The sequence below is a fragment of the Buteo buteo genome, chromosome 6 (genome assembly GCF_964188355.1).
Source record: "Buteo buteo chromosome 6, bButBut1.hap1.1, whole genome shotgun sequence".
Lineage (NCBI taxonomy): Eukaryota > Metazoa > Chordata > Aves > Accipitriformes > Accipitridae > Buteo > Buteo buteo.
The window spans coordinates 8,252,758-8,280,512 of NC_134176.1; the positions used below are offsets into that span (position 1 = coordinate 8,252,758).

At 40.8% G+C, this 27,755-nt stretch overlaps 1 protein-coding gene across 1 annotated transcript in view; it reads right to left on the bottom strand.

The window, feature by feature from the left end:
- The window catches only part of KCNH5 (potassium voltage-gated channel subfamily H member 5), a 159,749-nt gene that overhangs the window by 89,788 nt on the left and 42,206 nt on the right, over positions 1-27,755 (bottom strand). Inside the window, exons 6-7 of the mRNA XM_075031045.1 lie at positions 22,934-23,326; positions 7,222-7,651 (exon numbers count right to left, since the gene is read on the bottom strand). Of these exons, the coding sequence (XP_074887146.1) occupies positions 7,222-7,651; positions 22,934-23,326 (823 nt within the window). The remainder of the gene's footprint in view (positions 1-7,221; positions 7,652-22,933; positions 23,327-27,755) is intronic.

A 27,755-nucleotide genomic window follows, 5' to 3' on the forward strand; every position in this document is an offset into this window, starting at 1 on the left:
GAAATAACATTTCTTTCTTCATTCTTACCTCTCACACTCACTGCCCCACCTCTCTTAATACCATAAATTCATTTAAACATATCAAGCCAATGATAATAAATGTAAAGCTTAAATAAACACACACTAGCTATAACCTTGCAAAAAAAATCCCATAAAGCTTCCCAAAGAGGCTGTTTTACAGTTTTAAAGCTCTTTATATAAAGATACATTTTTGCTATAAACTAGAACCCAAATATCTAAAAATCTACTGCCATGTCAGAGTTAAAGCAAAACAAGGCACATATGCCCCTCGTGGTGCTTCTGCCAATTACCCTTGTATCCACGCCAATCTCACTCTTAGACTGAAGTTTCATGAAAAAGTGGATGATGCTAGATCATTTACTCCCTAAGAGTAACTTTTTTTTACTGTAGGCTACTGATGCATTTATACTCTAAGCCTTTTCCATGCAGCTGTTCAGAGAATATTAAGATTGCCAAGTTTGGGTGATGCACTGAGACCAATACCCTTCCTGGAAACACTTCATCTGCTCCAGCTGAGAGACATAACCGAAATTGCTAGTAATTAAAACATATCACAGAAAAATCCTGATATCCTTGCTTTGTAGAGCTGGTAGCACTTGGACTATGGTCCAGCAGTCAAAGTGTCAAAATGCTTTTCCAGTAGCACTCAAAAGGGGAAATTTCCACTGAAAGGCAACTTCATGTAACTTTCTGTGTCACCTCCTTCTGTGTGCACTGGTGGGTGCATGTGAATGAACAGTTTTACCCTCTCTTGGTTTGGATGTTAAAGAATGTACCACCTTCCTCATTGCCTCATCTGAAATACTAAACTGATGAATTTACCCCCAGTTTCACTTATAACTTGTATCACTGACATAGTTGCATAGAAATCTTTACCCCTCCTCTTCTAGGTGACTTGCACCCTTTGGAAAACCTTTCTTCAAGCTCTGAACTATCAAGATACGCTCACTTCAAAGACAAGGCGTAGGGGTGATGCATAGCTTTACTTCTTGTATTTCATCCAGCGGGATATTGGCGATGAAGCCAAATGCCAACCTGCCCAGAACAAGACAGCTAGAAATACACCCAAATCAGCCATTTTGGGAAAATCTTTGGCATCCTGTCTCAACGTTTAAAAACCACTCTGGGTCAAGCAGTTCTTTACTGCAAGGCAGTCACCACATCAACACCTCCTCCTCCGTTAGGCCTACATCCCTTAGAAACTAATTAATTCCTCCAGACAATCTCCACCTCCCCTAAATAAAATGCTCTGTCTTTGAGACATCGTTGTTAATGCACAGCTGAGTTTGCAGCCTTTCCAGGTGGATGCATGCTTGTGCAGAGGAGCAGGAGGGATGCAGCTGCACACAGAAGATCTCCTAGTTGGGAAGCATCCTTGTGCCCTCCTCTCAGTAGCCTTGATCAGGACAGTTTTGCCAAACCATGTAGTAGATACACATCATACAATATAGAAGACCGTGAAGAAGCGAGAAGATGCTTCATCCCTCCCTCACCAGGCCAAATTCTGTAGGACATTCAAAACTTTGCCAAGTCCAACCTGGTAATAACCTGCAAGTGCTCCTTCCAGGGGGTGCAGGTTATCACCCAGCTCTCCAGCCAGTTCACACCGGTTGCTGTGGAAGCATCCTGCACCCCACCTTGCCAAACGCAGTTTGAGGGTTACATCCCTATGTAGCTGAAGCAATTAAGAGCTCACTAGTGGGGCCAGGCTCTTGTTCAATGAGATTTGGACAAGGCCCACATTTTAAGAAACTGTAAGGAGCAGCTCAAAAATTGGCACAAGTCATCGACTGCTGAAGAGGTCAAACCCTTCTGCGGATTCTGGACAGGTAGCACAGAGCCGTGTCTCTCCCATATCCCAAATCCCTGCAGGAAAAGAAAATGGCCTTATACAGGACTGACTCTTGTGGGACACCCTTAGAGCAGGGTTGGATTTCCACCATAGCTAAACACTCAGGCCTATAAATTCCTACAACTGTAAAGCTTTCTCACATTACTATCTGTTGCTGTAAAAAACATGATTTAATCTATGTTACTGGTAGCGATTTTTGCTAGAAGGTGCTATCTTACACATACATTTTCCTCGGGATCAAAAATTAAATCCTATGGACTCTTGGGACTGCTTGTCTGGAAGTCTGCCAGACAAGCGCTTTCCTACAATTACACACTGTTGTGTCAGTGCGTGGGCTTTGCCACTGCTTAACAAATTTACTAGATAAACCTCCATGATTCATACAAACAGCACTCAAGTGGCTAACTACCATATATTGGCAGGGAACTGACTAATGTTACTCGAACAATGAAAGAACCCACTTGAATAACGAATTAGGTTTTGGCAGATCAATGGAGAGATGACTGACAGCCCGCGGCAGTCCGTGTCACAACGCTAAAACAAGAGCTGAGGAACAGCAAGGGAGGGTGCCACAAGCAACCAGCAGCTTTTCAGCATCGTTCACCCATTGCTCAATACGGGAGGTTTTAGAATCAGGGGTGGCTCAGATGAGAGCATCTCACCCGATCTCCATAGGAAAGAGCATGTCCTATTCTCCCCGTTTAGTAAAATTAAAAGCAGAGCAGGGTATCAGGAGGAACGCACCCACGCTTTCCTTCATCAGCTCTCCCCTGAACAATAACAACTTGGGGTCAAAGTGATAGCAATCACATCTGTTTTCTTTTCCAACCTGCAAATCATCACCATGGGTATTTTTAAGATGAAAACAAGAAGTCAGCACTTCAAGCCATGAAATTAGAAACTGAGTTTTAGAAAGAGCTCTCTAGAAATTGCTCCAATGGCCAGCAGCAATGACCAATTTTCCAGAGAAGGTATCCTATACAATCACCGCAACAAATTCTTCTGCTCATACACAAAACCAACTTGAATTAACAAGCCTGTCCTCACCATAATTTAAAACCAGTCACTGAAAAATAATTTCTCCCCCACAACAACCTCCCCATAAATCTGGAAGTAAATAGAAACCAAAGCAGGAGATGTATATAAGCATCTCCCTAAAGCAAAAACAACAAAGCACCCTTTCTGAGCTCTTCTGGGGACTGACAGATGACTTAAGAGATTCTTCTGGGACTTTCACATCCTGAGAAACAGTGAAGTATTCCACATTCATTGGCATTCCTGGCTTCAATATCTTGTTCTGACCTTCCCTTGCAGCAAGGATCATCAGGGAATTTCAGTGACCAGTGGAATATACTGGATCTCTGTTACTGCTCAGATACAGTATGTGCTGGGTTGAGCCAACTCAGCTGGATAAACTAACTCATGTAAATGCCATATTTATGGGGCTAGACTGACCCTGCAATCTGCTCTATGTCATTCAGAGCAATTTCATTGTTACACGTGGACAGAGGCAAACCGATTGCTCCCAGTTACACAAGAAGCACGCAGAAGTGTATCAGGGACCTTTTGAGCTGCCATCTGGGAAGCTGGCCACTTTTCTCCCAGTGGAAGCACAGGAGGGAAGAAGGCATATGGCAGTACACAAACTCTTGTTTAAACATTCACATTTGTTTCTTCAGAAAACCCCATCTCTCCTGAATTCTGCAAGCTGTTTCGCCCTGCCGTATTGCCACCTTCCCCAAAATGCCTTTTCCCTTTTACAGACTTTCTGCTCACTGAAGTCCTGGCTGTGCTCAGCTGCAAGATAGTAATAGCGTACAAACCAAAAGTACCTTTCTGGCTTCTTTCTTAATACATTCCTTTTTGTGAAAGGCACAAACCCAGTTAGTTTTCCAACATCTTTGGCTGTGCTGCAGAAGCCTAAAACCTGCCTGTGGACTGAGCTAGAGCAACATGCAGCAGCAGAGACTGAGTTTCTTGCTAGAGGCTGTGAGCTGACAGAAGATAATGGGAGGTTTATGAGAAAGGTCCTTCCTGAATGATAAATGATTCCTGGTCCATTCAAAGCATCTGACGGACCTACCTATTTGTTCTGTTCCGCACAAAGAGGGGACGAAATTACCTATATCAACACAAAAGGAGCTACAAAAATCAGATTTTCAATGCATATTCAGCAACTCTAGGCAGCAAATGCAAAGTAGGTATTTAAACAATAACCCTTGTAAAAACCTTGCTTCCTTGTCGTACGATGCTTTATGTTTGCCATTTTTAGCTTTTCAAGTGTCAAGAAGCAACAGAAAAAATATTGCTGAACAGCACTGGACACCAAGAAAAAGCAAGTGAGGCAAAAAGAAATCTGAAGTATGCTCCACCAGATGAAGTTAAGTTATTCAAAGCTCTCTTTTCTGCAAGACAGGTGATGTATTTCAGTCTAAATATCCCACCCGATTCTGTCCTCAGTGAACAACCAAGTGACAAACTGCCAATCAAATTGAAAAGCATCCCCATTCATCTGGGTTTCCCCCGCCACCGCCCCACACGGAGCAATGCTTTATCAGCAGGTACAGAATCTTAATTTGGCTATTTTTAACAAGTACACCATTTTGCAATCCTGCCCACCAGAAGGATTTGCAAATCTCTCCAAATACTCCTCCCAGGTCCTGATAACTTTGCCAGCATGAATAGGAAACTTTGGGCTTGCAGAACAAGCCGCTGCTAGCTGACAACGCAGTGAAGATTTTCTTTCATATCTGCAGTTTGCATGAGTAGGCAGCTGGGATTGTGATGAATTACTATCTTCAATTCCACTGCTAAGTTTAAGACATTTATTTGGCACAGTCTGTTAGAAGAGACACTGCCAATATCAACTATTGGTGTTAGCAAACTTTTTTGGGAGAACTACCAAAGGTATTTCACAGTCTCTCTGCTTATAACAGGAGTCAGCTCAGGGACCAGAGTTTTTATTGATTGAACTTTAATTGAATTCTGCTGAATGTTTATCTCAAAACACTGTTTCAAAAGAAAAACTAAAACATCTCACTTTGAAAACAACTTGAATAGTTTTCAATTCTTAGTTACACCTTTTCCTGAGGCCAAATCCTTTTCCCAAGCTCACTGGCAACTTTGATTGCCTGAGAAACTGCTTTTTCCATCGGCTATTTATTGTGCCTTCCTGTCCCATTTTGGTGTTCAGACTGTCCTGCTTTCAGTAGCTGGTACTGCAAAGCATGTTTATACAATCCTGCAGGTCTGATCTCTTTGCAGAAATACTGCAAGTATAAATTCCATGACCAGTATCTATTTGGAAGTTGGCATATTTTCTAACCAGTGTTCAACCAACCAAGCAACTCCTTTTAGATTTCAGGAGCAGTCATCATACTGATGTGCTTCAAACCTTCATTGATATGTTTGCAAAAGAGTCAATCATTTGATCACAATTGAGAATTTTTACACTTGCAAATAATTTAAAAAGGTTTCTTCTGTGTGTAGCCTTCCTGCATGCCACAACGCTCTTCACCCCACTCACAAGAGAAGCCACATGTATTTTGATGGCATTATTTTTATGGAATAAGCAACTTAACTGTTCTTTTGCCATGCTTCTTCAATTTTAGATTCTACTTTTGACTTTGCCCAAAAGCCTATAAACCTACTCATGGTTCTCCAACTACTAAGCTTACAGGTACCACTTATAAATTTGACATGTACATTTAATAATTTCGTGGGTACCACTTATGAAAACTATTAAAATCAGCCAGTGGCACATACACAGGTTATTGTAATGTCAACTCTGATACTGCTGTGTGTATTCCCCATCTTTAACATATGCTTCAGAGATGAAAAAGCAAGAGAACAATCCACCTAGAACAAATACAAAGCAGGTTACAAGCTCCATTTCCTTTTCACTTACTGAGGCCATGTATCTATTTTATTATTACTATTATTATTATTCATTATGGTTTTATGGCTCTCACTCGACCCTAAATCATTTACCACAGCTGCTTAATTGCTTCTGCGGGGCAACAGAAGTCCCCACAAAAGACAAGGGAAGTAAATATTATGGTATTTAAAATGTTCTATATCCACTTTATTCTCCAAATCCCCAGCCTTGTGTAAATACCACAAAGCAGTTTCAACAAATGGCTAATCAGCACCTATAGGTTTTCTATGGCCTAGCTGCAATAGCTCATTAATGCTGTAGCTTGGGGATTTGCTTTTTATGGACTTTGAAAATGTTCTGCAACACATCAACCCATCATGTAAAGATGCTGTTCAGCAGAAATTTCATTGCACCGCACTGCAAGTAGAGTCCTACAACTGTAACCTCTCTTTTTAAAAAGCATTTAAAAGTCTCCAAACAAATGGCTTTAATCTTCTAAAGATCTAGAAAGACTGTAGCAAGAAAACTTCCTTTTTATAGTTCAGTATTTCTCTGAGATGAGCTCAAAGTGTTAGCTGAGATAATTATCAGAGAGATTATGCAGATCTTATTTTCAAAAGGTTTTGTTTGCTCTCTTGTTACGTAATTGCTTAGTATTTGTATGGAGCTCAGAAAATTGAAAGCATCAGAGAAATACCAAGAATTATTTATTTAACAGAAAAATAATTCTCCCAAATTATATTAACATTTTCAGCAGTCTTTACTATATTTTGAAGATTTCTGTCAACCTCGAGAGCTGCTCAGTGATCTAACCTTGGTAGCACATAAAATAAGAAATGTGCCTTAACAATATTGGTTTTAGACCATTTCAGCCATGCTGCAAAACAGCATGAAGCAGAGAAAAGGTGCAATATAGTGTCTTATGATTTCCTTCACTTCTAGCTTTGCTGGTGCCAAAGGTCACCACAATCTGGAGGTAAAATCAGGACTTGTAAGTCAAACCAGTGCCATGAAGTACACAATCACTTTATGGAATCACGAAATGTTTCAAGAATTGGCTAAAACAAGCTCAAACATTTCCAAGCCTGTTCAAGTTTATAAGCAAAACTCAGTCAGACTATGTGAATTCGAATATACATTGTAACTTTTAAGCAATTCCAGCCAAGACCATTCAACCACGACCAAAGCCATCTTTGAAGTGTAAATAAGAGGCCCTGAACTCAATATAAAATTATCATTGAGCACACTTACGTACATACCACACTTAGTCTCACAAACAATTTAAAAGCTACAGCAGCTCCACAATTTCAATTCCTGTTTTCAATAATTCCAAGTTCAGTTCATGATTATTTACAGGTACTTCAGATTTTTTAGGATGTCGAGAAAGCTTACAGCAAGTGTGCTATGCAACCGTCGAAGTAGCTATGCATCTACCTTTTGCTTAAACACAATAAAATCAAATTCTACTTACAGCCAACCATCATCATGGCCACTGAAAAAATCTTCTCTCCATCAGTGGTTGGTGCTATGTTTCCAAATCCTATCGTTGTAAGGCTTGTCATGGTAAAGTAGAGAGAGGATATGTACAAGGAGTCTTTACTGGGTCCTCCTTCCCACTGCCCTGAGCCAGTGGTGTTGTATCGATATGGTGTCCCAATACTCAGTGCCAATTGGTAGAGCCAGCTATCTGTTTTGATTGTATTAGTGACTTCATCTATGACTTCGTAGTCCCCGATGCTGTACCATATGCAGGCTAGCCAGTGGGCCACCAGTCCAAACACACACACCAACAGTACCAGTACAGCAGCACCATATTCCAGGTAATGGTCCAACTTCCTGGCAACTCGACCAAGTCGTAGAAGACGCACCACTTTTAAGGAACTGAAGAGGCTACTGATCCCCTAGAAAAGAATAAAAGTCATTATTTCACCTGAAATATCCTGCTTGTTAAGACAGCAGGCTGTACAGCAATTCCTGCATCTGCTTTAAATCTTTCTACACAATTTTTCAAGTCCCAGATGACAGAATACAAGATCAAACCCTCCTCCCCCTCCAGTACTTTTGTCCTCATCAGGGTAAATCAAGTTTGGCACTCATTAGGTGGATAAATTACTTCATTCAAGCTCAGTCTTTCCAAATAACAGAAGAGTTCTGCGGAATCCAAGGTGAGAAATGGCATGTTTATTACAAAAAGGAGTGATTAGATACTTTGCCAGTTTGAAGTAAACAGGAGACTCTGCTTTGAGCTCAAGGAGGTCAAATGTGGTAGAGGAGCAGTCACAGATGAAACTACAACATCTAAGTGGAGCCTTCTCAAAGCTTTTCAGAGAACAGTATTCTATTAAATCCAAGCAGAGGATTGCTATTCTGGCCAAAACGGGGGTCCACTTATTTCAACAACCCTCAGCATTAACAGGTGCTCAAGAGAAATGTCAGAAAGTAATTGTAATGGGTAAGTACAGAGAAATCTGCCTATTGTTCCTCTCATCCACCAGGGAGTAGCTGGGTAACTTCCTCTAGTCCAACAGTCTCCACCTCATATTATCCTTCACCACAGCTAATAAATTTTGTTATTTATAAGAAGTCTCACTGACTGAACACAGAACTAACAACTGTGGGCACATGCCCTTTCTGAGTGAGACTAATACAGACCACAAGGCACTGGCAAGAAAACCACATGCCTTTGCATATAGGGTTAATTTCCTTTCCAATCAACAGACATTGCAGATATTCTCCTAATGCAAGTATTTGTGCGATGGTTTTTTTTTTTTCACGCAAGATAAATGAAGTACAAATAAATGAAAGTACAAATATTCAGGGAATAGAAGCCCAGGAACCATCAAAAAGTTAATAGAAACATCTGAGAGGGAACAAGAAATGTGCGCAAGTGGTTTGCAATGTATTTTAATAGAGTTTATAGATGCAGAAAGAGAAGAAAAATATGTTCCTGATCTATTGCAATCCCATGATATACCTAACTTGTGCATTAAATTAATTAGTGGCTCAAAATAGAAGGTTTGTAAAGGAAGGTTTCTAATATAAAACATTCAGAAGCTGAAGACATTTAATTTAAAGTAGAAATTAAGACATAGAAAGCAATGAGGCAAACATTCCTAGTTACTGTGCCAAGAGTAAATTGCCCTTTTCTATGCATCATTATCAAATCAGTCTAGTCAAAACACTGGCTAATTATATTATCAAACAGTGAAAGACTGGAGTTTCTGGAGTTTTCCATACCAGAAAAACATTAATCTCTTTTGCACCTCTGTTTCTTTTCACAACTAAGGTTTGAAGGGTAACATACATCTGATATTTCTAGATGTAATCTGTTGGACAAAGTTCTTGTATGCTTTTCAAATCCTGTTGGAATTTGTTTCAGATCCCCAAATCCTTAATAAATTGAAGTTCTATATTTGCATTCAAGCTCTCATGATGACTAATACCATGGAGGGAAGTGGAATTTTCCCATTTTGATTTCTGTATTTTGCATTTACACAAGAAACAGATGTAGTTTATCATTCTTATTTCCATCTAAATGTATATCTGCTGATTTGCTTTGGGATATATATCTGTGAGGCACTCTGAACAGTCAACTTGTCCAATAAACTGGGAAGTCCCTTACAATGTTCATTACACAATGGACTGGGGCCAATGGACTACTGAATGAGGGTCACAGCCCACAGAAACAATATCTACATTAGAAAAAAGAAAACTACAGAGTAGTTTAATAGTGTGTTTCGCAAAATTAATCTGCAGTGTGTTTCAGTGAATTAACCCTGATTCTGAAAGTTTACTACATGCTGTGAAATGAGAGGGAGAAAACAGCAGGGTTGGGGTTTTTTTTTTGTAGGAGAAGATCCTATTGCATTGGTGAAGGAGATATACTTTATTTCCATTTTACTTAAAAAGTCACTGTTCATTACCAAGATTGAGGCTAGGGAAGGAGTTAAAAGACCTGGAATCTCAACTTGGGAGTCCCCTTTTGCACCCAGTAGTTTAAGTTCGCCCCAGTGGCAAGGCTTACACTGCTCTTTCTACTGCACAAATCCAAACTGAGAGTCAACCCTTGTTCAATAGAGTTTACAGTCCGACACTCCATCCTCCATCCAGAGTACATCTTCTCTGTCTAACTTACATGGACAGTTTAGCAGTTGTACAACTAATATAATGCAGCATTTATTTTAAAGTCTGGGAGAAAGTTTGTGCTATGATTATTTTTTTTTCCTAAGCACAGGTAACAATCACATCTCTTATGCATAAAACAAAGAGAAATGTTTCATTTTAGCTGACATTGAAATGTATTCTTTCCAAAGAGTAATTCATTTAAGTTTCACTCTAAGTCTTAAAGCCAGTTCAGTCTGACCCACTACTTTAAGGCCAAAAAAACAGAGATATATTTATTGAGCATTCACATTTCATGTCTAATCTTGCAAAACATAAAGACAATACTGGAAGCTTTAAAAGCCTATTCCATAAAATACTACCCAGGAAAGAGCAATTAAGCACATACTAAATGAACATGAGATGCATCGCACTGTTTAAGTACTGGGTTGGGTGAAGCCGGTACCTTTATACTTAAAAAATCGCCTCATGATTAAATGCACAATTGTTAGTAAACAAAGCTCTGCCTCAGATTCAGCAATGATCTCTTTGGTGGAAATTATGTGAAAGACTAACTGCCTTGAATTAAGTTGGGGCTATTCAGAAATTCAGTGTTCTAAACTCAATTGATTGCTGGCTGCCTTTAATTTCATTTTTCTTTTAACTGTATTTATGCTCCATAATGAATATTTTGGAAATCCTTCTACTAAAGGATGAGCATCAGCTCTAATTGAGGTAACCTTAGCACTCAAGGAACAGAGAGGTGATTAGAAACCTTGAATGGCATGTAATCCTGTTTGGCACTAGCATCATGTAAATAACACACAGTTTTGATACCAAGGATCCAACCTTCTGGGAGGAGCGTTTGTCACTCTATTGCCATATTTAGTCAGTTGGGCCAACTGTCTGCAATATCTGCTGGTCTGTGTTCCCTGAGAATATCTCTTTATGTTATGAACCATCCAATGCTGCCCCTTGAGGTTTTGACTAATGTATTTGATCATGTCTTAATCAGATGAGGACATTCAGCTTGCTCATGTTCAATCATCTCGGCTGTAGAAATCTTTTAACTGAAAAACCATCTACTCCAGAATTGCATTTTGTGTGTCAAGTTTGGAACCAAATTCCTATCTGATACACATCATTGACTTAAGTGTTACAAGTGTGAGTCACAGGACACTTTCCCGATGACTTCTAAGGCCACTGGATCAGGAGAGGACATGAGCAGTAGCTCTGAACCAGCCCTTTCTGTGCCACCATTTCTATTTAGCAGACAGCTGAAGCCACCACAACAGATTTGGACAATGTCAAATTTATCCAGAAAGACATTCTTGAGGAATGGATTTTCAACTTTGGAATTAAATTAGCCATTCGTGATTAAACAAAGCCCAAGTTTAATGACATAAGCGCCTTGCAAAGTCTGTGTTCTCAAATTCTCTTGACATACTAAGAAAGGAAATTCAGTTTGATAGTGGAGGCACAAGTGATGACAGCACTCTGAAATGCAGAGGGACCACTCCTTCCTATTAATATTACCTGAATCTTGCCATTTCAGATCCTAGATGTTACCACATTGTCAAACTTCAGTATTCCAGGATGAAAGAAGTGTCTAAGCTGTGTGTCTGCACCTGGCTAAACTTTTCCAACCACAAGGCTCAGAAACATGTTTCCCTCAATTGCGATATATGCCGTGGGAACAGACCTCTGCATCCTGAGCAAGAACAGGGAGCCAAGTTCTCTTGTGCTTAATGAATCCCTGATAAGTCAGGCAATAGGAAGGATGAAGCTGTCAAAGTCATGTTATACAGGGGTCGAGAGCCAAACGTACAAGAGGATAAGGGGAACACTGTCACCAAAGGAAAATGAAGGTTAACAAGTGCAGGAAATCATTCAAGTTAGCACGAGTGCCAGAGGTGGCCTCCTAAACCAGGAAAGAGAGAGTGGATTCTGTTCTACACTGAAGAAGCAACAGAATAGCAGAGCTGCATCTTTGTGAAAGATGTGAAAGATTTAATCAGCTGGTTACTTGCTAATCTAGTAAGTCTTTTCTGCAGTAGGAAATTATTGCATAAGTGTTGAAAAAAGTAAAATAAAACCAAAACCAGCCATTAGTTTCTACCATCCAAATATACTAAAATCTGCTTAAATCTCAAAATTAAATCCCAGTATGCTGAAATAGTAAATTTGTGCGCTTTTTTTTCCTATTAGAGAACAACGTGTTTTTAACTCTAGGCACTTTTTTTATTAGATTTCACTCCATTATTTTTTATTTATTTGTTGTTAGCTGTGGGCACATATGCAACAGCAACAAAAAAAAGCAACATGCATTTTAAACATGTTCTAAAACTGAAATCCTACCAGCTCTGAAAATGAGGATCGGTACTGCATCATTTAGCAGAAAACACTGTCTCAGAAAAGGTCAGAGGAAAAAAAAGAAGAGCTTTTCACTGTGTTTTGATGTTCAGCACATTGTGGTTTTGAAGAATTTATGGAGTGGCCAAGAACCAAAGCTGGGAACCTTTCTATGAAATGCTGTAGGGCATGTTGCCACTGTAGTCAAAGGTATGACTGCAGTATCTACAGACTTTCTTAAGCTAAATTTAAGCTAATATGCTTAGAGTAGCTAGATGCAAGCAATTACAGCAACCTGCATTCAGCACAACTAGCCATTAAAGCGATCAAACCCTCTGAGGAGTTCACAGCCCCGGCTGAGCTCTTTATCTCCGTGCAAGAGCAAAATGGTTTGATGTAAGCTGAGCTTGAGCACACCTGCACCTGACTGAGCTCTAACCACCCTCCTGGGGTGGGATTCGTCTCACATAATGTGAAACCTTACAGCCAACCACCCCGTCTGTGCGAATCGTCCAGCTTTCCTCCCTGGTGAGTGAAGAGAGAGGCATGTCAGAAGAGTGATTCACCCAATCCGTCTCAGACAGCCGGGGACGGGATGAATCACCTCCTGGAGCTGTCTCTCTCCCCTCCCACTGAATAAAAAGAAGCTGAAGCCTATCACTTACACAGCTTATGGGAGGAGAAATTAAACCCATCCTTAGAAATCGGGATAGCCCAGATCTGGGCAGCATCCAAACCTGTATGATGTTATTACAGAGATAGATATTATGGAGCACAGCCTCACAATGTGAGACTTACCTTTCTCGATATGAGCCTGGAGAATAAATGCTATTAATAACAGTAGGCTGAGATTTTCTGCAGATGCAATAGCATGCTTCTTTCTTCATTGAATGGCCAATTACTCCACAGAAAGTGATGCTACACTACATTTGGTTCTGATAGGATTTTGCAGAAATCCCCATTGGCTTGAAGAAGGAATTGAATCAGTTCATAAAAAAATGAACAATCACAAAGTAAACTGGACTGGAGTTCTTGATCTCAAAAGGGCAAGAGCTGGTAAATTATAAATGATAGTACATTGAACTATAGAAAATAGTAGGTGAAGACAACTGGACTGTGAGAGATAGGAGAGTCAGACACCTGGCAGCAGAGGACACCTGGCAAAAGGTACAAAATAGCCAGAGGTTGTATCTCAAAGAAGGGGAAAAACTTGTAAATCTGGGCATCAGTTATAAATGTGTAAATAATCACCCAAAGGAAAAAAAACTGAAACAGAGCTGACAATATATAAGAAATTAAAACTTGATCAACAGAAAGCTCCACCCTAGAGGGCCAAAAGAATAGGGATAGAGTGAGAATTGCCAAATGTCACGTTGAACTTTTCCATGTAAAGAACATTAAAACAAATACCCAAAGATTCTTCACATTCATAAATGAAAAAAGAACAACAAAAGTGACTAAGCTGCAATAAAGCAAAAATAATCCAGGCTTGGGCTAAAAATTAAATTAATTCTTAGCTTTAATTTTCAAAGATGATGTTGATGTTTTCCAGAAAAGCTAATGCATCAAGAAGGAAATAAATAGATACATTACCTGAACAAACGTTAAGGGAAGGAGTAATTAGAAACATTGAGATAAATCAAAATGCAATCAGTGCAGCAATAGGTTTGCTAAGATAAGGTTAGATGGGATCTAGCCAAGTTTTCCTGATAGCTTTCTCTAATAACACACCCCATCTTCAAAATGAAAGAAACGCAGTATTTCAGTAACGCAAAGGGTGAAATTCCTAGGAAACACAGAGAGAACAGGGACCACAGCTGGGATTGTAAAGTAGCTTGTGAAAAGGATGGCAAAATGGAATCCATTAAAAGGCAGTCTAGCAACAGTTACAAATGGCAATTCTCAGTGATTTTGTTGGTTTCTTAGTGAAGTAAACAGAAATACTATATGGCCACAAAATCTGCTGATGACACACCTTTGGAATACACTGTTAATGCAAAGAATAACCAGGTGGGAATAAAGGAAAATGTGATTAAGCTTAATAACATAGAGTCTCAAGGCATCCATTACAGGGCAAATTAACAAAAATTTCTGCAACTACAAAGATCTTTAGCTGAAGATTACTGAGAACAAGATATATTTGGGTATATGGGTCAATCCCACAGTGACTCAGAGCAATCAGTGGGTTGCACTCACAGAAGAGGTTAATCCAGTTCTAGGACGGATCAGCTGAGTGTTTCCACCGTCAAGAGGAAAAGCCAAACCCCAATTACAAAGCAAAGATGAATTCTCCGCTTGGAGTAATACGTACAGCTCTGCCCTAAAGATATGTATTCAAACTTAACTCCATGCAGAGAGAGGCAGCTGGAATGGCCAAGAAAATTTCCATAACTTTTCATAAATGAGGTTTCTAGACAAGATCAGTTTGCTTAGATTAAGGAAAAGAAAATAGGCACGTTTATGCAGGGGAACAGGGGATGACTGTTCTTTCTAAGCACATCAAGGAGATAATCATGAGGGAAGAAAAAGAAATATTTAACCAAGAAGGTTGGCACAGGGACAAATGCGCAGACTGCAAATTAAGACAGATTTGCAGACACCATGAGTTAAGGCGTATTTCAATCAGTTTATGGGAAGGGTGATAGGATGAACCTGCCCACTAAAACCAATGACTCAATGACTCAGAAGGTCCCAGTGAGTTTTACCCCTACTATTTTTTTCTGCTTTTGTTTTTTCCTTTGAAAAGTTGAAGTGAGGCAAATACAGTCTCAAGGGGAGGACGCATCGCATCTCAGCCTAAACTATACTGTGGAGGGGTCTGCATCTGAGCTAGTCACACTAGCACGTCATTACAGTCAACAGTGAGAAACAGGCATTTTAGGGCAGGGTGACTCCTGAGACCTATTTTGGAGATGCATCTTAGAATGTGAGGAGCCATGCCCTGAACGTGCTTGTATCTCCTTGTGGACTATGCCTGGCCCTGCATCTCATCAGAGGAATCCCATGCTTAGTACATTTTGAAATACAGTCCAAATACTTTATTTAAAGAACCATGGACAAAACTTTCACTACCTTTCCCTCACCAGAAGTAATTATACACAAAAAAAATTCACCCAAACAAATCATTTGGCTGATTCTGTAAAGTCAAGGTATAGTTCAGCATTTGGTTTTGAAGCAGTGGAAAAGGCACCAGTTTTGTAAACCTTGGGCAATCTTTACCAAGCAGTTGTTACATGATGGTACACAACGTAAAAGACAAAAAGTGCCTACAGATTTTAGGAACCACTGAAATGGTGAGTCTTGCCAACACGAGCGGGTGAGCCTGCAGGCACATATCCAGAAGGTACTATTCTGCGCAGTGCAGGAGGGGTATTCAGGAGGACATATAGGCTGTTTGAAATTTAACCAGCAAATCATTCCCAAAAGAAATTTTTGAGCTTAGCTACTTAAATAGAGCTTAGCTCTAAAATCCCTGGTTAGCTCCTTAATGCTTCTTTACTGGAGTTAATGTTAAAATAAATCTTCCAACATATCTCAGAAACCCTTCTTTTTTAGGTAAACAATTAATGTAATAAAGTTGCATAGTTACAAATCAAAATCCTGGAATGAGAAAAATAAAAAAGCAACATTTCTGATTTATCACCACTTTAAGAACTGAATTTAGGGTGTATTCAATTATGTAAATCGACACAGGAGCAAGGGGCTTTGCTTCCGCACAAGCTGTCTAGATCCTGGGTCCAGATACGAGCAGAGCCCATTTAATACTTGACCCTGTACCACTGGTAGCAATGGGAGTAGTGACTGCAGTGAGCACAAAATTGAGTCCTTACAGCAAAATGAAAGCAAGTAGGTTTTCTCATGCAGTCTCTGAAAGCACTGATAAATTTACTGCTTGAGATTTATCCTTTTTTTTTCCAGGAGGATGGGGGAGCTTTTCTCCGCCCCCCCCCGCCCCCCAAATGTCAATAAGCTAAAACATTATAAATAAACTACTAGTGAATTGTTTATGGCACAACTATACAATGCAATACATTTCAAACAGTGAATAACTGAGGTTATAAAAAGAAGGGCGATTTCAAAATATTTCTTCTAGATTCAAGGTAAGGGGGATGTGGCATCTTGCACTATTTATTTGTCAGTGCAGCAGTGTGCCCAACCGAGGAAAAAAGAAGATGATATCATAAAATCTGATAATTTTCACTTATTTAGGGGAGGTGGATAGAGGATGAAATGGGAGGGAAAGGAAGGTGTGTCACATTGGTTGGGACAGCTTCTGAGCAGGATACTGAACTTAGCTGATTGATAGTTTAATGCTAGCAAAAACCTACAAATTTCCTATGACAATATAGGAATAAAAAGAAAAGAAATATCTGGAGAGAGTAACCTGAGCTGCAATGTTTCTGCAAGTACTTCTGCAGCTACACATACCCTTGATGCCAAAGGGTAGATGTAACACCGATGCAGTCCTGAACAAAATAGAGACTCACAGCAAGTTACAAGGCTGTCTCGCTAGTAAAACTTTGTTAATTCTGGTATTAGCCATGCAGTTAGTTTCTCCTAGGCTGTACCTTGGCTCCATTTTGTGCCGAGCAATCGCCCGTCCCTAAGCCTGCAAATCTTTTCCTCCCATTGACGGCTGTGCACAGTGACCTCAGCAACGTGGATTTGTGCTACTCCCATCAGCATTATTTCGGTGAGTATCTGACTGGATTATTTAATTTGCCTCGTCTCCTTTGTAAGCCTTCCCCTCCGTTGCGAGCGAAGGGATCACGCAAGACTCAAAGCTCCCCTTGAAAGTACTCCACACACAATTTGCCTCAACTGGACTCTGCATCATTTAATACGGCTCTGACTAAAGATTTGATTTAAATGGCTTGTACCCAACATCTGCTTCCCAGTAACATATACAACGCATTAAAAAAAAAAAGGGGGGGGGAGGGGGGGAAGATCACTGAGACATGTAATTAAAGTTCAGTATGCCATAATCCGCATCAGAGCAGTGCAGCACAAGGCTACCAGGTCACATCCATCTCACGGGACGACCCTGCCTGCTCTCCCACCCCCCCTGCACCGAGTCCCGTTCAGGCCCTTCCCTTCACAAGTTGCCCCTCACATCAATACGACATTCCTGCGTCTCCACAGGGGAACCTGCAGAAATATCCTAGACCTTGTAGAGCATTAAAAAAGCTGGTAATGAAACAGTTGAATAAAACCTTAGCTTCAATAACAGCTAAAGAGATGGGATGCGACTCTGCAACTAATAGGGGTCATAGGGGTGAATAAGCGACAGGGGTGAAGAGGGTTGACCATCTACATAATATATGCCTAAGGTGGATACATTTATATTTGGACATTGTAACCAAGCCATTGTATTATTAGATTGTGGTTTTCTGCACACTACAGCAGGATGACAGTATTCTTCATATTTAATTGCCTTCCAACTGCATAACAAAGGGGGAAATGCCAAGGCCCAGGCTTAGTGCGTCTGTCGTTATGCTGCTAGGAGTTTTCATCATAGTTTAACACTTGGCTGCAGCAAGGATTTAGTTCTGGGAATTATTTTCTCCATGTCAGTCACCTAGATTTAAGAAAGGTATCTAGCCATAGACTTTGCTTCAGAGCCAAAGCCACATTCTTGAAACACACCAATTTATCTTCGCCTTGCATATGCCACTCAGACTGGGGTCCATAAACCCTCCTCAAACATCTCCCAAAAGGGGAATGTTTGCAGTAAAGCACTGCTAATGTGCATACAGCTAAACTAGTCATATCAGCTTTTATTTGCTTTCAATTTACAGACATTGCTATTTTAGTTGCTATTAATTGCAGTGATGCAAAGAAGTTTCTGCTACCGCTGAAATAGATTGATAATAGTAATTAAAAGATTACAATTACAAGGATTCCATGCCTTAATATGTCCCGCACAGACCACTAAATTTTAAAGGCCACTGGGTCATGTAGTTTTACATTATTAAACAATAGACATAGAACTTCAGAGTTTTAGGTCATTTAAATTTGTCTGCTTTCACTTCCAGCCATTGGCTCATGAAAACTAATTTTTGCAGAGAGGATGATCTTTTATACAACTCATTTGAAAACCATCTATTTGGCTATCTGTATGTACCATCCTGACATCTGGTCCCATTCTTTGCAATATGTACCATGTCATTTTAGGGCCATGTTTCTGGCAGAGATGAGATCAAGCTTCTAGGTTTTGTTTCATTACAAACTCAGAAATTCATGAATCTCAGTGAAAATTCCCAGAAAAGAAAAAAAAAAAAAAAAAGAAAAGACACCAATATTTTTCAAAATGGCAAAGGGGGCTTTTTCAGCAGTATTTAACACTTGATTTGTGGAAGCATTTTCCATTTGGCCAAAAGCCTGTCCATCCACCTAGTCTTCTACTCCTATGTACTAATTTACAGAGGCTCCAATGCAGCCCTCAGCAGCACTGTATCAGTGTGCCTGTACCCGAGTGTGGGTACCTGAGGTCCTTCCAGCTCCACGTACTCTCCCAATTGCATAGCTCCATGTGGGGACAAGAGCCAAGCACCTGCAAAACATCCTGGTTTCCCTGGGATATAAATCCGTGCATTTGGTCCCAAAGGGAGTTGCAGCACGGTTTGACCATATCTGAACAAGCAATGGGATCAGCATCCTCAGGCACACCATAAACCCATCTGCTGACCATTTCAGCACAGTGTAACTCTGATGATTGTGATTTGTATGGAACTGATGGTTACCCCCGCTATAAAAAATCTTTTGGTAGCCCAGACTGACAGAGGTTGGATATTTATCTCTCTCTAGTAGGCAGAACACATACAAAGGCTAAGCCTGAAGGTAACATAGTTCTCTAGCTTCAAAAGTAGGGAGTCATGTTTTTAGAAATATAAGTGAAGGTGCATACACCAATGGAAAGAGTTGATACATACACCCAAGTACTCAGGGTAAAAATTAGAATGGCTTCATGTAACTCCAAGACAAACATCAAACTTCCAGTCGCTACATAATTCACAGCCTAGTAACAACAGGAACTTCATGTGACCAAAATCTTTAGATCCAAACACCATATCCCACATTACTCCACTTATTTTTTTTATTTAAAAGAGGAGACAGACAGACACCCAGACAGACATGCACTTTTGGACTAAATCTGAAGTTTCAGAGAACTCTTTTACTAAAAAAAAAAAAAAAAAAAAAAGTCAGCCTAGATTCAGAGACTCTGAGCACACACCCTCTATTCTGGTTTGTACCTTGAAAATTGGCTGGATTCCTCAGTATGTTCTACAGTGTCCCTTCTCATACTTTTATATATGAAAGGTTTTCTGTACGGCTTTGTTTTAGCCAGAATATATTTCAGTGCAAGTAATGTCTCCCAATTAGAAAAGATGCCATGCATTTTTCTGATTTTTTAAGACTACCAACCTACCAATTTTCTTAAATAAAGTACATATCCCACTAAGGATTCCACTTTCCCCTCTCTTAGCTCATTTTTCTCCAGCCTATTTTACCTTGTTTTCCTACCCTTTCAATACCACTTAGCCACTTAATTCCTCATCCATCACATCAATTTAGATCACTCTATGCTGTGCAAGGTATCTCTCTTTCTCATTATCTTCCTTTACCCCTCCTTGTCATACATCCAAATCCCCCTGAGCAGACTGCAACAGCCTGGCTCTGTGACTCCGGGCATGGAAACCTACACCGCTAATTCTGCCTCAAATCATCTTAATCCCCCCAGTTCTCAATTTGTGTGTCATAATCCTTTTCATTATATCCTTCTACTGAGGCTCTACATCCACTCAACAACAAAATCACTTTGATTTGCAGTCATGTTTGCCTCAGGTGGGAATTTCACAAGACTCCAGCCTTGGCCTAATGTTGTCCATGATGGAAATGACACTGTTCCTACTCTGGCCAAGACTGACTGCATTTGCAGAATCCAACCCTCAGTAAGAAAACTCACATTTTCTTTTTTCAATCTCCTTTTTTTAATCTTTCGATTTATCTCCTTAATTCTGACATTATAAAATAGCACTCAAGTGCATAACGGACCTTATACAATAACTCAGCAGCCTCTGCATGAGAACCTTCAAGCACCTGTATCACACATAGTAGTCTACATCTACAATGGAGAGACACAAACCTAAATTGCCTTGGCTGTATCCTTCTTCATGGATGAGAGCCCAGCCTATAGGGAGGAAAAGGAACTGCCTGCAGTGGTGTGTCCCCCTACTCACCTAGTCCCTTAACAACTAACAAAAGTGTATTTGATGCTTTATGTGGAAAAAAGAGGGATGGAGGTGGGACACTCACAGGAAATTTGGAAAGTCATATGGCTTTTAGGGCTATTCACTCTGATTTGGGTCCATCCTTCACCACCATACCAAGAACTCAAAGAGCACCAGGACCTGCCCCCAAGGTCTTTACCACTAAGCTCTGATTTTCTATTAACTTTTTCTGAAATGCCACAATTACCAACTTTAATGCTAAAGACAAATGCCCTTATCCAACACCCAGGGCCAAGATAAAGAGCTAAAACCCACCAGAATCAAGAACTAAAAGAATTCCTCTCTCTCCTACATGCCTTAAGGAGGAAACACTCACCTTCTAATGAGAAATACTCTCCTTTTAATCGATCAGAATATCTTCCAAATTAAGCTTATCGACTTACTTATTCTTTACCTATGAACAGTGTTTGAGCACGCTACTGCTAGTGGGCCAAAGAGTTAAATCCCAGAAAAGAAGCACTAGTTAAAATAAATGTTAAAAGCCAAATGAAGATAAAGAGCATTAATAACTACAACCACCCAGAACACACCAACCAGCTCAAAAGACTTAAATGTCACAAACGAAGACATATCACAAAAAAAATAAAAATAAAAAAAATATCTCCCTTGGAAGACAGAGAAAAGGGAAAATGTAGACCCAAGGAGGAAGACTGACTGTTTACATACCTGTTTTCAAAATCACTTCAATTCTTTTCAGGCACTAGGCAAAACTGGAATTGGAGGGGTTTGAAATCAAGTACATAAGCAGCTATACTCCAATGTCTGCTGGAGGCTTCAGGGCCATAACACACCATTTCACAAGAAAGAAATGTTACTATTGGTTCTTTTATTAAAAAGGAGTTGATATTTCATTTGTTTGAAGGTAAATGACAGCAGCTGTGTGATCACTGGAGCTCATGATACCTTGTTGTTGTTATTACATTTTAGTTAAAGTTTGCCACTTTAAGTGTGCCTCACTTATAATTCACTATGCCAACGATTCCCTTCACTGTGACAAATGTTGCAGATGGTTTATCTCCCATCTATATGTTAGAGAAAGAGGTTAAGCTCATTGCTTAAATCTGTACTGCTTGGGCACAGAAATTTTCTGTTTGTTTTACATATTAAAGCACAAAAATCTGGAGATAATGCTGCATTTTTATAAAAATCAGGTTGTTCTTAGTATGAAATTGGTTATCTTGAAAAGCTGTATTATATTTACAACCTTGATAATACCACCTCCTTACACAGCCTGACTGTACAACCTGCTTCCAGACGGGCAGCCCTCATATGATCTTGAATTTAAGCTGCAAGTATTATCACTTCTGTCATATTTGCTATAAATAAAATGGAACAATGTCAAAAGATGGTACTCAGCACAGAGACAGGGATGGAATTTTAAAGGAGCTCTACAAAATCTGCACCAAAGTCTGCATTAAAAAACAAGAATGTAGATTTTATATAGTAAGGAAATATAACTGCAGAATTTGAGAATTTTAAAAAAAAAAAAAAACTCAACCAAAAAAACGACTCTACGGTGTTTGAAGAAAAAACTGTTAAAATGTTAAAAAATGAACAGAGGCTTTTTCATCTGTTTATGGCCCTAAAGATAAAAGGCTCTAGAGAAAAATTAAAACAAGTTCTAATGCCATTATAGTTGCATTTTAATAATGAATTTTCTCTGCACTGACCTATGCATACATTATTTGTCGTAGTTATTGCTTGTTTTCTCTATTATCTTAGGCTGCAAGCTCGATTTCGTAAATGTTAATACATTTAGTAGTTAAAAAGCTTTAATTCAGCGTCCATTTAAGATATTTATGTTTCCTCTCCTCAAACAGTTTCTAGAATTCCAGCAGTAGTTCAAGAACTGTTTAAAAAAATGGAGATAAATCTCCTTCTCAATCAGACATTTAAAAAGACATCACCAGAAAAAGAAAATTACAGCACGGTTCAAAAAGTAATCCTAGGGCAGGATTTTAAAAATGCTCATTCAGAGGCATTCTCCACTTTTGTATAAGTCAGTGGCAAATTTGCCACCAGTTTCAGGATTTTTGATTAGTTACATCACGTCATATTAGTCTAGGCCCTGCAATGGATTAGGACTGCTTAAAGGCAATCACTGGGTATGAGATGAAAAGGGAGGCTGTGGGAGGGGGACATCCCAACTGGTCCAGACCATTTTGATCTGGACATGCAATGATGCTTTTGGATGACAAGCAAGCGATTCTAAAACTCACACCCATTAATGTACATATCCACACATGGTACTAAAATCATAAGACACCTCTTCTCCAACACAGGAATGCTGTGTAGGTAAAGCCCAGCAGTTTTAAGGCCAGCCCTGCATATTTCCACAGAGCTTCAGTTGCCTCTATTTGCTGCCAGACACCTGGTAGCATGCTCCTAAACTAATTCCTAACTAAAACAATCCTTTTGAGGCAGACTACAATCACTTACCTCATCTACATTCTCAAAGGCATTGATGATGTCATATGGTAAACAGGACAGAAGATCAATCACAAACCACGTTTTCAGGTAGTTCATCCGTATGAGTTTGGGATCAGATATAACCTCTCCACCAGGGCCAACAAAGGTCGTATGAAAGTTCAAAACAATGTCAACCAGAAAAATAACGTCCACGACACTGTCCAGCACGAGCCAGGCAATGTTGTTCTGTTTCGTCTTGAAGGAGACATTATATGGAACCATAATTGCTGTGTAGAAGGTTAGAATTAAGATGACCCAGTCCCAAGTGGTCTTAAAAGCACAATAGTGTAGTATAATGTGTGGTGGAGTCTTTGGAGCTTCTTGCTTGTACTGAGGAAGAATATCAGATCCCAGCTGGAGAACCTGTAAAAGACAGAAAAACAAATGTTACTGTTTTCAATTAATATGATGCAATAAGGGGTCTTACGGATTTCTGTAAGTAACAGCACAAAGACAGGACTGTGTTCATTGGACATTGCAAGTCAACCCGCAGTTTCTAAACTATCTGATTTATTAAGACTGTGCGGAGGCAGGTATCCCTCGATGAATGGGAGCAGCACAGCATCTAAGGATATTGTTGCAAAAAGGGAGGTCTTTGCAGGTGGACTGAGGGGAAACCATGCGAACAGCAAGGGCAGACAGGCTCCATAAACAGGTTGTGGGTACTGCCACACCAGCTTATGCTCTGTAGCTATGAACATGAGTACTCATTCATATTTGGAAGCGTTAGAAGACTAATGCTTTGTGCCTGACCTCTTTTTTAAACCACTGTTGAGCCAGAACAAAACCCTATCAAAGGTAAACCAGATTTCAGCCTTGCTGGCTGACCTCTGTCTAAAATGAAGCATTGCGTGCACAATTTCTGCCCAAACACCCTGGCAATATCATCCTTCCTTCTCATTTTCTTCAAAAAGTTGTTGTTCTTACAAGCTTAATATCACTAGTGGGTTCTCTTTTATTTCTTGTAATTACTTCTCTTTTCTTTTTTGTGTATGACTATAATCTCCTGCATGCTCACTTTTGTAAAATGTGGAACCAAAAACATTGCAAAGGAACCAAGCCAAATTCACTTAAGACATTCCTCCCAGCTAATCTAATTTCCTTTTATCTCAGTCCAACACAAGAAACAAAAGCACAAAGGAACACACAACACGGCAATATGTTGCGCTGACAACTGAAAGATTCATTTATATTTTGGAACTAGTAACACCTTTTACATTTGGGGATCTCAAGTCTGTATGGGATAAAATAAATAATTCCAGCAACTTTAAAACTCATTTCAGCCCTACACCTGTCCCGTATTGCAGCGGATGCACCATATTTGCAGGGACAGCTGGATTGCAAATAGCAGTCCCATATGTGTAAAAATGATCAAACGCAGGGTGCTTCCTCGATGAAGAGGAGTAAACAGCTCTCGATAAACAGCACAACAACTAAGGATATGAACTCAAGTACCACAGATACAGATTCTCCATTAATTCTTTGCAGTCTGACTTTTAAGATGAGAAAGCTGTTACTGAGATCAGACAGTAAAAGTCTGGATCTACTGAAAATCTGTTCTTCAGAAATCACCAAGGGACAACGACAGCAGCCTCTCTCATGCCGTGTTGGAGGCTTCCCAACACGCCTAAACTGGCCCAGTGTCAGGCTGTAACCTGATGGGATGCAGACCTGCTTCTGCCTACCTCTTCCCACCCTCCCTACGGTCAGATTTAGCAATCACGACCTGTAAGGAAAGTCAGTTAAATTGACACGATGAAAAACTAACTTATTGTTACATTAGTTAGCCATTTGTTTTCTGCAGAGTCAGCCGAGTTGCACAAATTTATCCTGTGGCCAGAAAACCACTAGACCCACTACACAGGCAGCAGGGAGAGCGCAGCAGAGACTTCCAGGAGAGCACGGCCTCTCTCTTTGTCAACAGCCTCATCTCGCACCACCTTTGGTCTAACACAAAGCCACGTGTTGAGCTTCAGCTGAACAGCAACGGACACCGAGCAGTGAGGTCCCAATGGCACTCATCAGAGACTCTCACAAATGCCAAACCCGCCGTGAGACCCATAAAACTGTCAACCTCTAGGTGTCCCTTCCCCAGTGACCAGGACAAGTCTCACTAACAGCACTGCTATAACCACTCAGTAGGCAAGGTTCAGCTGGCCACCACGGCACACTGAATGCTCTGGTGGATCCATGGGTCCTTCCCCGGGATAAAAGCAATGATCGATACAGTCATTTTTTCACAGCAGCCTTTGTGCAAATCCATGAAACTTCTTCCAATGCCAGAATTTTCCCCTGCATTTAACACACAATTTTGGCTGACTCATAATCTAGTCATTATCTCCAGTTATCTCTTTGGACTCATCTGTGGTCAACTCCTTACTGTCATGATAAATCAGGACTGGGACTTCTTTCCTTGGTTTCTCCAGACCTATTTGTTCCCTGCCATGTTCACTGGGGTAGGAGCTGGAAACAGCCTCACTATAGCTGGAATAATAAGCTGCTTGGGGTGCAAGCCGAATATGATGAACATATGCTTGATAGTTCCCTATGCCTCTGGTAGTGGAGTGCTTAGGAGCTCCCATGATACTGTAAAAGCATAATTGTTATTCTTAACATAATATCATGCTGAGTTTGACATGGTGAGTGGGTGGCAAGTGGCTGTGGAGACCACTGAACTATAATGATTATTTCTTTCATGCTGCATGAATTTTTAATTTTAAACCACTAAAGAATACACAGTATCTTGTTAGTCAGCTGCATTCATCGTAGACTCTCTGAATTTTTCTTGTATACAACTAATGAAAATAGCTGATAATTGTTAAGCCTGGTAAAGATGGGCAGTATGTTCTGCAAGGGATGAGCTGTGATGATAACGCTCCTCCTCAGACACAGAAGTATGAAAAATGGGACCTGTACAGCAACGGCGTACCTCCACTCACTCTGCGGTCCTCACAGCACTTTGCCTACAAAGCACTCTGCAGCTCCAAACGACTTGTAAGAGAGGACATTGCACACTCTCCAAGCAACCTATTCCCAAGTACAACCTTCTCCTTTACCTGCACCTTTCCTACAGCCTGATCTAAATCTTCCTTGCCGTGACTCAATGCCATTACTTTTTCTCTAATAGTGGTCCTGGGATGGCTCCTATGACTGGAGTGTTGGAATAGAAGGACACAGGCTCTTTAGGAAGGAGAGGCAGGGGAGATGAGGAGGGGGTGTTGCCCACTATGTCAGTGACCAGGTAGAGTGCATGGAATGTTGCCTGGGGATGGATGAAGAACTGACCGAGAGCGTATGGGTCGGGATTAAAGGGAGGGCAGGGACAGGTGACATTGTAGTGGGGGGTCTGCTACAGGCCACCTGACCAGCAAGACCAAGAGAATGAGGCCCTCTATAGACAGACAGGAGCAGCCTCACGTTCACAAGCCCTGGTCCTTATGGGGGACTTCAACCACCCTGATATCTGTTGGAGGGACAACGCAGCAGGGCATAAGCAACCCAGGAGGTTCCTGGAATGAGTTGATGACCACCTCCTTCCCCAAGTGATAAGAGGAGACAACAAGGAGAGGTGTTATGCTGAACCTTGTTCTCACCAACAAGGAGGGGCTGGTGGGGAATGTGAACCTCAAGGGCAGCCTTGGCTGCAGTGACCGTGAAATGGTGGAGTTCCATATCCTTAGGACAGCGAGCAGGGCATACAGCAAGCTTGCTATCCCGGACTTCAGGAGAGCAGACTTTGGCCTCTTCAGGGATCTGCTTGCTAGAGTACCACGGGATAAAGCCCTGGAGGGGAGAGGGGCCCAAGAAAGCTGGCTAATATTCAAGGATCACCTCATCCAAACTCAGGAGCGATGCATCCCAACAAAGAGGCAGTCAGGCAAAAACGCCAGGAGGCCTGCATGGATGAACAAGGACCTCCTGGACAAACTCAAACACAGAAAGGAAGCCTACAGAGGGTGGAAGCAGAGGCAGGTAGCCTGAGGAGAATACAGAGAAACTGCCTGAGTAGCCAGGGATCAGGTTAGGAAAGCTAAAGCCCTGATAAAATTAAATCTGGCCGGGGACATCAAGGGCAATAAGAAAAGCTTCTATAGGTACGTCAGTGATAAAAGGAAGACTAGGGAAAATGTGGGCCCTGTCCAGAAGGAAACTGGAGACCTGGTTACCCAGGACATGGAGAAGGCTGAGGTACTCAACAACTTTTTTGCTTCAGTCTTCACTGGCAAGTGCTCCAGCCCAAGATGCAGAAGGCAAAGACAGGGACTGGGAGAATGAAGAACTGCCCGCTGTAGGAGAAGATCAGGTTCGAGACCATCTAAGGAACCTGAAGGTGCACAAGTCCATGGGACCTGATGAGATGCATTTGCGGATCATGAGCGAACTAGCAGATGAAGTGGCTAAGCCACTATCCATCATATTTGAGTAGTTGTGGCAGTCTGAGGAAGTTCCCACTGACTGGAAAAGGGGAAACTTAACTCCCTGGAAAAAAGGAAGACCCGGGGAACTACAGGCCAATCAGTCTCACCTCTGAGCCCGGCAAAATCATGGAGCAGATCCTCCTGGAAACTATGTTAGGGCACATGGAAGATAACGAGGTGATGGTGACAACCCACATGGCTTCACTAAGGGCAAATCATGCCTGACAAGTTTGGTGGCCTTTCACGATGGGGTTACAATGTTGGTAGCTAAGGAAAGAGCAACTGACATCATCTACTTGAACTTGTGCAAAGCATTTGACACTGTCCCATACAACATCCTTGTCTCTAAAATGGAGAGACATGGATTTGACAGA